Here is a 13,921-nt window from a genome sequence, read left to right on the forward strand (position 1 = left end):
AACAACTGGAATCTGTTGGTTGTTTTTTATCCTCGTGATTTTTATTATTTATAAGCTGCCCAAAGAACTGGGCAATTCATAAATGGTGCTAATAGAAGATTCCTGTTTTCTAGATTCACCCCATCACTGCACCCTTGGAGGGGGGCCTGACTCTCACAGTGACGGGATCCAACCTTGGCCGTCGCTTTGAGGATGTGGCCAAAACGGTGACTGTCGCTGGACTGCCATGCATCCCGGATCAAGCTCAGTATCTGGTTTCTACTAGGTAAGGAGGCCTGGGAGAAGGGCGTGGCTCTCCAGTGTAAAACATTGAGAACCAGCTTTTTATTAAGGGCTACAGAGAGCAACCAATTCCCACCAAGAGAGTTGCAGCTGAGGAACCTGTTTTGTTTCACTGGTTTGCATATAAGTTTTATTTGCTACTAGTGTATTTCAGCCCGTTCAATAACGGGCGCTAGAACATCCTGGGCGCTTCTCCGAACCCTGGGACCTGTCCTGGGACCTGTCCTTGCGCAGCGCTTCTCCAAACCCTGGGACCTGTCCTTGCTGTCGGCCGCAGGAGGACAGGAACGGAGGAGGAGAAAGCGCTGCTTTCTCCTCCTTCCTTCCTCTCCCGCAGCCGCCGACAGGAAGGACGCGGGACACAAACCCCTACCTCGCCGCCGCTGCTTCGCGGCCTCCCGCCGCTCCTCTCATGGGCCAGGGAGGGTTGTGAGGAGGAGGTCTCCACCGGCCTCCACCCTCGCTTCCCTGACGTTCTGGCCGGGAGCGGCGGTTGGAGGAGGCAGGGGGGGGGAGAGTGCACGCGTGCAGTCTCTCCGTCCAATCCCTGCGTCTCTGGGGTACATGCGCAGTACCCCAGGGACACACGGGACAACTTGGACGCAGGGACAACTTGGACTTTATTATATAGGATGATGCATGGCGAGCTATATCAGTTGTATGTGTTATTGAATGTTTACTGTGTAGCATTCTACTGATTTTCATTAAATGTGAGAAGTCTGAGCCAGTAGCCTGCTTTATCTATTTAAAATATTTCTTGCCCTCCTTTCCTTATTCAGGACTGTGTACAAAAGTGAATCAAGCCAACTTACACATCATAATTCACCACAAGGTTTAGCATCTTGTTTCTTCCCGCAGCGGCCAGGGGGGCATAGAAGCAGTAGCCCTTTCCCTAGCAACTGACACATGGTGGTTTGATACTTTTGAATCAGGAGCTTCCAAACAGAGGCCTTTATTCATCTATCCTATGATTTTTTTTCTAATCCTCTTGTAATGCCTACCAAGGTAGTGCCACCCAATGCATCTTGTGGCAGCAGATTCCATAAATTAATTTACATGTTGTTGTCTGTCCTGAACTTGCTGCCTGTCACTTTTATTGGAAGGCATTGAATTCTAGTGTTACAAGGGAGCTGGCCTCTCATATTCAAGTCAAACACACTAGGCAGAGGAACTGAAAAACATAATGGGTGGTATTCCACTAAGTTTTACTCAGAGTAGACTTGTTCAGTCAGTTTCAACTACCCAGTTCTGTTTCCAGAAGCCAGTACAAGGACTCTAGCTAGTGCAGTGGGGCTTCTCTCACACCTCCCCCAAATTCACTCTGCAGGGTTGGGAGAACCCCCCAGAACAGCACATAGGGGAGAAAAGGGGAGATCATTCCATCAGGCAAGCAGAAATAGTTGAGTTTCTGGGATGATCTCCTTAGTGCCGTGTTTTGCTTCTTCTTCGTCTTCTGGCCCACTGGCTCTATCACTTTTGTCCTTGCTCTTCAAAATGTCTGCCATGGACTTTGGCAGGCTCCTTCATGACAGGGCCTTTCTGCTGTTCTCCACAGGATTGTATGTCATGTTTCACCTGGAAAGCGAGGCTTATCTGGCCCTGTTCAGGTCACTGTAGGAGACCGTCCGCCAGGGGTTTCTGAGACTCACTTCACTTATCAGGTCAGTATCTTACAGAGGACCGGTAGATGCCCAAGGGATGGGTCTAAGGAAATACTCTAGCTTGGAACTGGGGGACCAGGGCAGAGATAAGCGTATTTGCTCCTAGTGGTTCCATAGCACTGTAAACTTCTTCCATGTCACTAACTACTTGGGAGGGAAATGGGAGGGAGAAGTCAGATGTTGGGAACACACACAAGCATGTCCCATTTAAGCCATGGTTTAGCAAGATGTCCATGAGCAGGAAGGAGCCTCTGCGAGCCTTAAGCTCAGGTCCTTCTCTCCCACTTCCCTTTCTCCCCTTGCAGCTGGAAGGCGGATTATGGCAGCTTCCCACCCCCTCTCCCATTTTCACTGAATCTTGACTTGTCATGTTGCCCAAAACCAGGACTCTGGTTCATAGGAACCGGCTCCTAGGGGCCCTAGGTCCCTTCGCCACCCCCCAATAAAATATTTGAGGGAGCCAGGCACCCGCAAAGTGGGTGGGCATTGCCATTCAAATTGTGTGCATGCACCATGTCTTGTGGTTGATTATGCGAGGTGGAGCTTACCTGCCCCCCCCCCAATATTTTATTCAAGTTGGCACCCCTGCCAGACTCTGGTTAGTTTTAACAAGCCAGCTTCAGAAATCACAATTAGGAGTTCGCTTGTTTTGAAACTGACCAGATCTGGTCATAAGCCACAACCCCTTGTTCAGGCAACAAGACAAGGCCTTTGAAGAGCAAAACTGAAAGCTGCTAAAGTCTTCCTCCAGGTCACTTAGGGGGGTGGTGGAAAGGTGAAGGGGAGGCTTGTGGCAGCAACCTCCTGCCTGTACGCATAAAGTTAAGTATGATATGCGAACCTAACCCCTGTCCCCAGGCCTAATGGGTGCTTCTTTCTTCAGGACCCCACCCTTCTTGATCTGCACCCCCAGCTTGGCCCCATGGCTGGGGGCACTCGAGTCACCATCACTGGGGAGGAACTTCTGACAGGCACTGAGATTGCTGCCTACGTAGGGGCGCTGCCCTGTATTCTGTAAGTGGTGTGGCTTTTTTCATCGCCCCTTGACTTTGCCCCTCCTCCTCCTCTTCTTTTCTCCACTAGTCTCGCCTCAAGCCTTCACTTAACATCTTTGTTCTCCCAACAGCGAGGAGCCGGTGCAACCAAGAGCCATCATTTGTCGTACCAGTGCTAGCCTCAAGCCACAAGAGGTGTCTGTCTGGGTCCAGTATGAAGGGGCTGAGCGCCAGCTGCGGGGCAAGACCTTCCATTACACACCCAACCCCCAACTCACTGCGGCTTCCCCACTCACCAGCTTCCATGGGTAACAAGAATGTAGGGGAGCGGGAATGATCAGGGCTGCCACCCAGTTAAAGAAATTATTGATTCATCAGTCAATTAAATCTACATGAGTTTGCTGTAGTTAAAAACTGTAGTTCTGCAAAAAGACCAAGCTTACTTTGTTTTTAAATGATGTATGCATATACCACAATGCAAATATCTGTGGTTTTCTTAAATCTTCCCCTTCTACAAGGAGAGACTGGTCTTGCCATCTTCATTTTTATAACCAAATGTATTGAATTGGGGTGGGGTGGGGGGGGAGACATTACAGTCCCAGTGCAAATCAATATGCATGAATGTGCTGGCTATTTTTTATTTTTAATCAGCTAAGCAAGGGCTAAAACGTGAATGATGTTCTGTCTAGTTTGGTGCTAAATTCTGAAAGCGGTTTCAGGGGTTTCAGGCTGAATGTTTGCAAATGTTGCTGTGGGTCCCTGGGCTTCCTTTAACTCAAGAAGAATCAGTAAAGGAATAACTCAAAGGTTAAGTTTTGAAGAGAGTGAAGTATGGATGTGAGTAGATGTTTTGAGAGGGACATACCATACCATTGTTCTACCCGGACACAGAGATCCAGAGCTGAGGGCTTTCTGGCAGTTCCCTCAGTGTGAGAAGCCAAGTTACAGGGAACCAGGCAGAGGGCCTTCTTAGTAGTGGCACCCACCCTGTGGAATGCCCTCCCATCAGATGTCAAAGAGATAAACAACTATCTGATGTTTAGAAGACATCTGAAGGCAGCCCTGTTTAGGGAAGTTTTTAATGTTTGATGTTTTAATGTATTTTTAATCTCTGTTGGAAGCTGCTCAGAGTGGCTGGGGAAACCCAGCCAGCTGGGCGGGATACAAATAATAAATTATTATTATTATTAGGCATAAGGAGCAGCAGGGGGAAGGACAGAAATGTTTAAGGGAGCCAGGCACCTGAAGAGGTAATGGAGGCAAAGCAAAAGTAGGGTCATACGTGGACCCCTGCAGCTGTGAACTTCCCATGGGAATCTCTTGGGGCCTCTGGTCTGAACCACCAGGGCCGCTCGCATGTTCCTGTGACTGCAGTGCCTGTGTCAAACTCATGAGTGGCATGCCCTCCACTGCTTAAGCCACTTCTCACCGTCCTGGATGCTGTGTTTCTCCAGGGGCGGGCGGATCATCTATGTGAAAGGGACAAATTTGGATGTGGTGCAGCAGCCCCTCATCAAAGCCATCCTGGAGCCAGAGGAGATGGCAAGTGGACGTAGCCGGGAGAAAAGAGCCTGCGACATCCCACTGACCCCAGCTCCACCCCGTCCCTGTGCTGAGGTGGGAAATATGTTGGAGGTGAGTGCAGGGAGGAAAGGAGTGCTTTGGCTTGTGAATTACAATTCAGGGGTCTCTCACTCCCTCCCTCTCCCTTCTTGCATCCCCACAGTGCTGGGAGCCTTGTTGCGCCAATTCGTCCACCCTTCTCCTCTGCCCATCACCTGCTGTGCCACCCAATGCCCGCTTCCGACATCTTCGTTTTGAGTTGGATGGACTCCATGTCCCCTTCAGCAATGCCAGTGGAGGCCAGAATTTCTCCTACAAGCCTAATCCCCACCTGCGCTGGCCTGGGCGGGATTCCACTGGACGTCCTTTCAGTCTTAAACCTGGCAATGTCTTGGACATAGAGGTGAGTGGCCATATTATTGGGTTCTTTTTTTACTACCGGTCGGTTATAGGGTTGCCATACATCTACAATTTCCAGGACATAGCCAGGATTCGCTCGTTTGGACATTAATTGCTGAAATGTCCGGGAAAATCCGAACACATGGCAAGTGTAGATTTTGGTGAATTTCGTTTAAAAAAGTTCAAAAACTTCATTTTTGTACCTGATTTTGCAAAACAAAAAAATCAACAACTTTGTGCAAAACTTTTTAAAAACCCAGCTTTTTGAAGTATAACAATCCTATCCAAACTCTTCTATGTGTTATGTATATTTGTGTTTTTAAATTGTAAACCACCCTGTGATCCTCAGATGAAGGGTGGTATAGAAATTTAATAAATAAAATAATAATAATTGCTACGGGAACTGTGTATGTAAAGTATATGTTTGTGTGTGTATGTTTGTGTGTATACACACACACACACACGCCAGCAGCGCGGCGGCAGCGGGAGGCCCCATTAGCTAAAGTGGTGCTTCAGGTTAAGAACTGTTTCAGGTTAAGAACGGACCTCTGGAATGAATTAAGTTCATAACCAGAGGTACCACTGTATACGGATAATATCTATTTTTAATACTAATTAATACTAGTAGACTGCAGATTGGGAATGCATGAATTGCAGTAACGTTTTCTAAACTTTTGATACCTGGGGCACAATTATTTTCTGAATTAGTATAAATCTAGTATAAATAAGTATTAATTATACTAATTTGGAAAAAAATTGTGCCCTGGGTATCAAAAGTTTAGAAAACATTACTGCAATTCATGCATTCACAACCTTCAGTCTACTTTTTGAGCTCACAGCCCAACAGCCCTATCTTGGTGGCCAGCTGTCCGCTCAGCCCCCCTCCTTTTGATGGTGTTTGTGTGGAGGGGGTGGCCAGTCTTATGCAGGCAGCAAAACGGGTAGATTTATGGCATCACCGGATGGCTGCATTTGGCTTGATGGGTCGCAAACTGTGAATGCCTAGTGTCGTTTCTTTAGCTATTAGCATGTGAAGTTATTGCCTTGTTTTCTCCTGCTCTTGATGAGCTCTTGGAAAATTGGCTAGGTCTGTCTTTATGCCTGATGGTGAGATCAGAAGGTATTGGGCTTGTATTACAGTGTCCAGCTTGGAACAAAGGGGATATGGGGTTATGCTAGCCCGCAGCGCTGCTTCAACTTGTGTGTACCCACAGGGAAATTCACCTTTTGCCTCTTTCTCTCTTTTTGCTGCCCTGCAGGGAGAAGGCTTGACCCTTGGCATGAGCAAGAATGAAGTGAGGGTCATCATTGGCAACAGCATCTGCACTGTCAAGACCCTAACACTGACCCATTTGTACTGTGAACCCCCACTGCAGCCCCCACAGCCACTTAATGCTTCCTCTGTGCTCCCAGAGTTCATTGTGAGTAGGTTGCAGGGAAGGGAGAGGTGCGCTCCATGCAGGAGTTAACCTCTTTGTGATTCCCCATGTCATTCTTCCTCCCTTGAAACTTTGGAAAGACCTCCTCAGTGGCTTAGATTTTATCAGGCAAACCTCTCTCTCTCTTACTAAGAATGTAACTTGTTTAAAGTGCATATATAAGCTCACACCCTTGTAGTTTGCATAATGACAAATTACCAGAGTCAAGTTTCCCACTCCACCCATAGAGTGTGTAACAGGAATCAAAGGCCTCCACAGTAATGCTATATTGGTTTTATGCCTGTGTTAACTGGCGTTGCCGTGGCTTTTTCCTGGTAGGTTGTTGTTGGAGATCTCTACCCTGTAACAAACAATTCCCCGAGGAGAGGGAGTGGCTTAAACTGGTTTGTGTAGTGTAAATATGTACTTAGTGATCGAGATAAAATTTAGAATCCTTTATGTGGCCTTACTGTGAGTGCAAAGGTATTAAGGAGATAGTGAATGGAGTTGTGAGGTCCTGCTTATGCGTCCTTCCTTTTCCTGCTCCAACTAAAAGTCACTTGGTTGATGACTGGGATCAGGATTGCTAAACCCTGACCCAGAGGTGGTGGGCTGCTTTTGCAGACTTGCAGGCCATGCCCTGTGTGGGATCAGTGATCAGAAATGCATTTTTTACCTGTTTCTGTCCATTTTTTATGTGCATGTAACATTCCTTCAGTTTTTTCCCCCCTTTGACTGGTTTAAATTATCTGAAAACTTCAAGGAATGAAACAGTTTTTGTTGCTATAAAATAGGTCCTTTTATTTTTGGCTCTCCTATATCTTCAAAAAATTAACATGCTGGTGTAAAGCAGATACAAAAACCAGCTAGGAATTGTTTTAATGTAACATCATGTGCTGTTTTTGTAGCTCTTTACCTTTCCTTGTTCAGATTACAAAATAGAGTATATATTTCAATTTTATTTTAGATGTAAGGCTTTTGGGATTTTAAATGTCCATTTTCTCAACATCCCAGTGTCACAGAAGGTTGGTTTACACACCAAACTATGCCTCGTTTAATGTCCTACAATTGGTTTCATATCATATTTTGTAAATAGTTTGCCCAAAATATTTTTTTAAAGTAGCTGCCATTTTGTGATTCTACCCCCCCTCCCAACTTAGGCATCTAAAAAGCTTTGGGTTAATTATTAGGCTTGCCTTCAAAATGTCATCAAAACAGGTTAAGCAGTGTGGCAACAACAGCAAGAGTTTGTGTCTACACTCTGTGTGGCTACCCTGGGCAGAGAGTAAAATGCATTGGTCAGATACAGACAGATTTGGATTCAGCAGGTCAAAACACACTGAAGCAAACACATTCCCCTTAAGTAGGCTAAAAGCTTGTAGAAACTTGCTGGCTATCATGCCCCAGTCTTATGCTTCACTGTGCCTCTGGATTAAGTGGTAGGTCAGAACTTTTCAGTCGATTGCGGGAGACTTGTCAGGAAACAAAGAGGAGAGAACTACCAGTGCAAGCTGAGGTTTGCTCACAGTTCTTCTAGGAGCAACTGTTTTAGGGTTAGGTTTTGTCTTTGAAAAGTATGGAATCTCCTGCTGTATACAATTAGATCTGCAGGCTTGGAATGGCCCTTCTTTATATATTGTTGGACTCCCAACTCCCATCAGCCCAGACAGCATGCCCAGTGGTCACAGATGATGAGGGGGGGGGAGTATTAAACACATCTGGCAGGAGGATGAACAGGGCAAAGGTGATTTCAGGTGATCATTTGAACTGGACTTTGATTCACAAAGACTTGTGCCCCAATATATTTGTAAGTTTTCAAGGCGCCACGCGACTTTGCTGTTTTGCTGCTACAGACAAATCCGGCCACCTCTCATCTTTCTGTATTGTCGTTGTTACTTTACAGGTGCAGATGGGAAACTTGCGCCTGGATCTTGGCCGAGTTCGCTATGACACTGAGCCACCCTCCCGTTTCCCGCCAGAAGCCCAAATTGGGCTGGGTGTGGGGGCAGCCGTGCTGGCTTTTGTAGTGCTGTTGCTCATCCTCATGTATAGGTATCAACATTACGATGTTTCAGGGGGAGGGGTGTGCAAGGGGGATGAAAAGTTGCCTTGTTTCCTTCACCCCCCCAAAAAAATCCTTGCTTCTGTAAAAACTGAGTTGCTCCTCCCTTCATCCTGGCAGGCGGAAGAGCAAGCAAGCCCTACGGGACTACAAGAAAGTGCTGGTGCAGCTTGAGAGCATGGAGAGCAGCGTTGGGGACCAGTGCCGCAAGGAATTCACTGGTATGGGATTGGGGGGGGGGAGCAAGTATTGAGGAGGGAGGAGTTGAGTTTGAGCCACAGGCAGGAGAGCAGTGGCATGAAATAGACGAAGGAACAGCTCAAGGAGAGTGGGGGAAGTGAAACTAAGCTTTTCTGAATGATACCTGAATGATACGGAGGGCTAGGAATAAGGTTGTGCTATCACTCCCTCCACCCCCTTGTAATAATCCTGCTCTCGTAATTATAAGCAGCAGCCTGAGGCACAGAAATTAAGCAGGTGGCATGGAGGGAGGTGGTGAGACAAATTTCACTTGCCTAATTTCTGAGTGCTGGGCTTTTTCAAGCCAGGAGTTGGGGAGCCAGTAGCCCTTCAGATGTTGTTGAACTTCATCTTCCTTCACCTCTGACCCATTGGTTGTGCTGACTGGGACTGATGTGAGTCTGTGGCTGTGTAATGATTGATTGATTGATTGATTGATTGATGATGCACAAGAACAGAGCCTAAGTGAGAGGGAGTTTGAAGGGTATTTCCTGAATGGATACATTTCCATTATTTCATAAAGGAAGCTGTTTTGAGATGAATTGCAGAAGGGTGTTTGCTGAGAATCGCTAACAGCTACGTATTTGGGTAAAAAATTCAATCAAACGGGGATCTTTTCTCCTAATCTAATGGTTGTGTGTTGATGACTCTTTTCTTTTGCTTTTCTTATCCATTCTTCATTCTTGCTTTCCCACCCGCCTCCCAACACAACCCCCTGCTTGCTTCAGACCTGATGACGGAAATGACTGACCTCAGTGGGGAGCTGGAGGGTTCAGGGATCCCATTCCTGGACTACAACACCTACACCCAGCGCGTCTTCTTCCCAGCTCAGGGTGACGTGCCATTGCGGCGTACGCTGGATCTGCCCGAGGGGCGCCGTGCCACAGTGGAGCAGGGCCTGGGGCAGCTCTCCAATCTGCTGAACAGCAAAGTCTTCCTGCTGACGGTGGGTGATCTGGGGGAATAAGGGGGAGGTTCCAGAAAGTGGCTGAGCTAGGAGGTCAGTCCTATGGCATACTTGGATAGGGAGTGGGGGGAGAGGTTGCCTCGCAAGTGGAGTTTTTGGGGGGTTTTGTGTGTGAGAATGCATATGAATGCAAGGTTATTGCATGGGAGATCAGCAGTGTACCCTTTAAAATTTTCAGATGAGAGAGAGAGAGAGAGAGAGAGAGAGAGAGAGAGAGAGAGAGAGAGAGAGAGAGCCTTAATGAGCACAATTCTAGTTGTACTGAACAGTAGGTGGAGATACAGTATGGAAAGATTTCAGTTTGAGAGGAGCTGCTTCTGAAAGGCTCCTTCTGCATTTAGACCAGGCATCCCCAAACTCCAGCCTTCCAGATGTTTTGGACTACAATTCCCATCATCCCTGACCACTGGTCCCCTTAGGTAGGGATCATGGTAGTTGTAGGCCAAAACATCTGGAGGGCCGCAGTTTGGGGATGCCTGATTTAGACCATGTAAATGTGTGCTGATAACCTCTGAGGGTTGCAGTCTGGCACCTCCTTGTTCAGGGATGGGGAACCTAGCACTCTCCAAGTGGTGCTAGATTCCAACTCCCATCATCCACAGCCAGCATGGCCCAATGGTCAGGAAGGATGGGAGCTGTAGTCCAGCAGGACCTGGAGGGCCACACTTTACAAGTACCATAGTGTGTGTGTGTGTGTGTGTGTGTGTGTGTGTGTGTGTACCCATGCATGCTTTAGGGGTTTTGTTTTGCTGTATGAATGCATGAAGAAGACACAAAACATCTGCCCCGAGTTCTGTTTCCTGCTCTGGGAAGTAGGACTGGACAGGTTGTACTGTATTGTGAGGATTCTGGCAGAGGTGACGAGAGTCTTCCCTTGCTGTTCCCAGTTAATCCGAACTCTGGAGGCCCAGCCTACCTTCTCCCAGCGGGATCGATGTCATGCAGCATCCCTGCTCTCAATGGCTCTTCATGGGCGCCTGGAGTATCTTACAGACATCATGCAGACTCTGCTGAGTGATCTTGCTGCCCACTGCGTCACCCGCAATGCCAAGCTCATGCTTCGCAGGTAGGCCCTGGTGTTGCAGAGAGCCGCCATGCTGTGTTCAGGATGGGGCACTGTGGAGGTGGGGAAAGATGTCCTTGTTCCAAGAAGTCCCCCTAGGTGCCTTCTTCCACTCCTCCCCCTGGGGGGGGTGGATGCTTTCACAGTGGGTGAGGGTTGCCAACTGGCAAGAATTTTTATTTTGCCTGGCCAGAATCAATCCCCCTGGCTTGCTGCCAGAACTGAAGAATGCAATGCCCTGCCCCCCCCCCAAAAAACCTGTTATATTTTGCTGGTGTTCTATGTCCACAAGGTAATTAATGCTTAAACTGGAATGCCTCAAACCACAAACATGCTGAAATAAGCTAGAGTTGAGGAGCATTTTAAAAACTCTAATTTTGCTGCTTTATATTAAAACAGCAAATTTTTATACTTCTAAAAAGAAAGCAGTTCCTTGAACTAGGTTTAGGCATTCTGTATACTTTGAGAGACTGTCCTGATCTTCTTATAAACAGCAACACTTAAACTTACTTTCCATCAGAAGGGCCCTCAGAACCTGTTTTTTTTTTAAAGTATTCATCTTAAGTTTTTATTTCAAAACCACTCTGCTTAACCCTAAATTTGTTACGCAGAACAGAGTTTTGAATTTAAAACTGTGGGCAAAGGATTGCTGTCACCATCTTATGCTGGTAGCATACCTTGGCATGAGGGGAGGGGGGGGGAAGCTAGCAACTCTACTTAGCTCCTCAACTTTCCTGCAGGACAGAGACCATGGTAGAGAAACTGCTGACCAACTGGATGTCCATCTGCCTCTACTCCTATCTCAGGGTAAGTTGTAAAGCCTGTCTGGATTTTGCCTTCTGCGTCTAAGGTGGGAGGAGCAGCCAGGAGGAGGAGGCATGGTTGAAGGTGGGGGAATAAAACTTGCCCCCCCCCCATTTTTCTACAAGTGCTCACTCCCCTGCTTACTGTTCTTGCCTAGTCCTGTGGCTTGTTGAGGCTTCATAGGGGTACACTTTTTTATCAGGCTCTCTCGTCCCACAGCTAGTCCAGGGCATGCCTAAGACATTTTGATGCTGAAGGCAGAACATTCCAGAGAACCTTATCCAAACATACTTAAATTCAGAGTGGAGTACAATCCACCTTGTGCGAGTGATTATATCCATTCATTCATTGCATTTTTATGCTGCTTGAAGAGGCACGTGTGATTTTCCTGCCCCTTTTATCTTCTCAGCAGCCCTGTGAGGGAGGTTGGGCCGAGCAAGAGAGTGACTGGCCCAAGGCCGGTCTGTAAATGCCTGTGGATAAATAGGAATCTGGGTCTTATTAAGTCTTGTGTGACACTCTAGCCATGACGCTACATCAGCTTTCATAGGAAATGTATGTAGGAAAACGTCTCAGTGGATTGGAGCTTTCTCTCAAGCTTCACTTGAGAACTGAATTAAGTGGCCAGCACCCCTAGCTGTGCTTCTTTGCCGCTTTGCTTGGAATTTCCAAAAATGTACACTGCCCTGATGGTGGGTCCGGTAGAAAGATGTAAGATTCTGTGGCTCCTACTTCTAGCTGTGCAGGTGTGGGGTTGTTAAGTGGGTAGCAGTGCAGGGACTGTATGACTCTTCCTTCTCATTCCTTCCCCTCCTCCCCTGTGTTTTCCCATGAAGGAGGTGGCTGGTGAGCCCCTGTACATGCTCTTCCGTGCCATTAAGTACCAGGTGGACAAGGGCCCAGTGGATGCTGTGACAGGCAAGGCCAAACGGACACTGAACGACGGGCGGCTGCTGAGAGAAGACGTGGAGTATCGGCCCCTCAACCTGACTGTCCTGGTGCGGGGGGGCGGCCCAGGGGGTGCTGGTGAGACTCAGCGCATCCCCGCTCGTGTCCTTGACACAGACACCATCACCCAAGTGAAGGAGAAAATACTGGACCAGGTCTACAAAGGCGTCCCTTTCTCCCAGCGCCCCTCGGTGCACTCCCTTGACTTGGGTAAGGAGTCTCCTCCATTCCCCACTCCCCACCACCCCCACCCTAATCTGTGGGTCTTCCTTTGGATAAGGAAGGACCAAAACCTGTTGAGGAGGTTTAGTTCATTTTGAGAGAGGCCCACATGAAGTTGTCCTGGGCTTGCTGTGGAGATTTGGGGCAGGGGGTGGAAGTAGGAGACCCTCACCTGCCACTCTTCCTTTCCTCAGAGTGGCGCTCAGGCGTTGCTGGCCACCTGACGCTTTCTGATGAGGATCTGACCTCCATCACACAGAACCAATGGAAGAGACTCAACACTCTACAACATTACAAGGTATGGGGTTGGGTGGGATGCAGCTGAGTGGTAGAAGTTGGGAGGGAGGGTGTAAGGGGGAGGGATTATAGAGAACCCTCCCCCCTCATCAGAAGCAGCCCGTCTCCAAGCAGTCATGAGAGTGAGGGGTCTGAAGGGGTGAGTCAGGAAACGGAGAGGGAGTCCCAGGGCTCTGGCAACATCAAAGAGCCCCTGCTCCATAGGCAGGAAAAGAGGGAGGCGGAAAGAGTGGACAGGAATGGGTCAGACAGAAGACCCGTCCCCCCCGACGCCGGAATTGAGAAGGAGGAGGAAAGGGAGGCGCTTCTCAGTTCCGAGGCTTTTATGCTGGTCCCGAACGCGGAAGGGGGTAGTGCAGGAATCTGACTCGAGCGGGTAGACATGAAATGAGCAATCCGTTACACTGTAAATAATGTGCACCAATAAAAACATCTGAAAGACAAGCATGTGGACGGTCGTTACTCAAGAGTACTCACAACAAACCCTGACAGAGGGGTATGGAGTTGGGGAGCCAACGTGGTGCTCTCCAGACTCCAGTTCCCATTAGCACCAGACTGAATGGCAAGTGGTCAAGGTTGATGGGAGTTGTTGTCCAGTTTTGCTTCTGGCAGGAGATTCATGGAACTGGGAATCCATCTCCCACCTGAACAATTTCTCACCTTCTTGTTTACTGTCCTTCCTCTTTCCTCCAGGTTCCAGATGGGGCCACAGTTGGCCTCATTCCCCGTCTTCACAATGACATCTCCCAAGGCACCAGCCACAACTTCTTCTCTGGAGAAAGTGAGTCTGTATGTCTCGCTCTTCCTTGAGCCATTGCTCTCCCATGCAACCTCATTTTTTCCTTCCTCTCTGCAACTGGCAACAACTGGTACATTGCAAAGAGATGTGGTTTTCACTATGGGCACATAGCTCAATTGCAGTGTGTGTGTCATAGCGTGGGTGGAGGAGTCTCTTGCCTGTTCATGGGGGTGGGGGGAAGGATACAGCACCTTAGCCCTT

The 13,921-nt window shown here is 48.1% G+C and overlaps 1 protein-coding gene across 1 annotated transcript in view; it reads left to right on the forward strand.

Annotated features, from left to right (window-relative positions):
• PLXNB3 (plexin B3) overlaps window positions 1-13,921 on the forward strand; it is a 56,486-nt gene that overhangs the window by 30,156 nt on the left and 12,409 nt on the right. Inside the window, exons 14-28 of the mRNA XM_035140300.3 lie at window positions 114-265; window positions 1,838-1,943; window positions 2,827-2,957; window positions 3,070-3,246; window positions 4,393-4,573; window positions 4,665-4,904; window positions 6,160-6,321; window positions 8,222-8,370; window positions 8,501-8,601; window positions 9,349-9,566; window positions 10,475-10,653; window positions 11,391-11,457; window positions 12,291-12,612; window positions 12,819-12,922; window positions 13,615-13,702. Coding sequence (XP_034996191.3) covers window positions 114-265; window positions 1,838-1,943; window positions 2,827-2,957; window positions 3,070-3,246; window positions 4,393-4,573; window positions 4,665-4,904; window positions 6,160-6,321; window positions 8,222-8,370; window positions 8,501-8,601; window positions 9,349-9,566; window positions 10,475-10,653; window positions 11,391-11,457; window positions 12,291-12,612; window positions 12,819-12,922; window positions 13,615-13,702 — 2,377 coding nt within the window. The remainder of the gene's footprint in view (window positions 1-113; window positions 266-1,837; window positions 1,944-2,826; window positions 2,958-3,069; window positions 3,247-4,392; window positions 4,574-4,664; window positions 4,905-6,159; window positions 6,322-8,221; window positions 8,371-8,500; window positions 8,602-9,348; window positions 9,567-10,474; window positions 10,654-11,390; window positions 11,458-12,290; window positions 12,613-12,818; window positions 12,923-13,614; window positions 13,703-13,921) is intronic.

The sequence above is a fragment of the Zootoca vivipara genome, chromosome 15 (genome assembly GCF_965207765.1).
Source record: "Zootoca vivipara chromosome 15, rZooViv2.hap1.1, whole genome shotgun sequence".
NCBI lineage: Eukaryota > Metazoa > Chordata > Lepidosauria > Squamata > Lacertidae > Zootoca > Zootoca vivipara.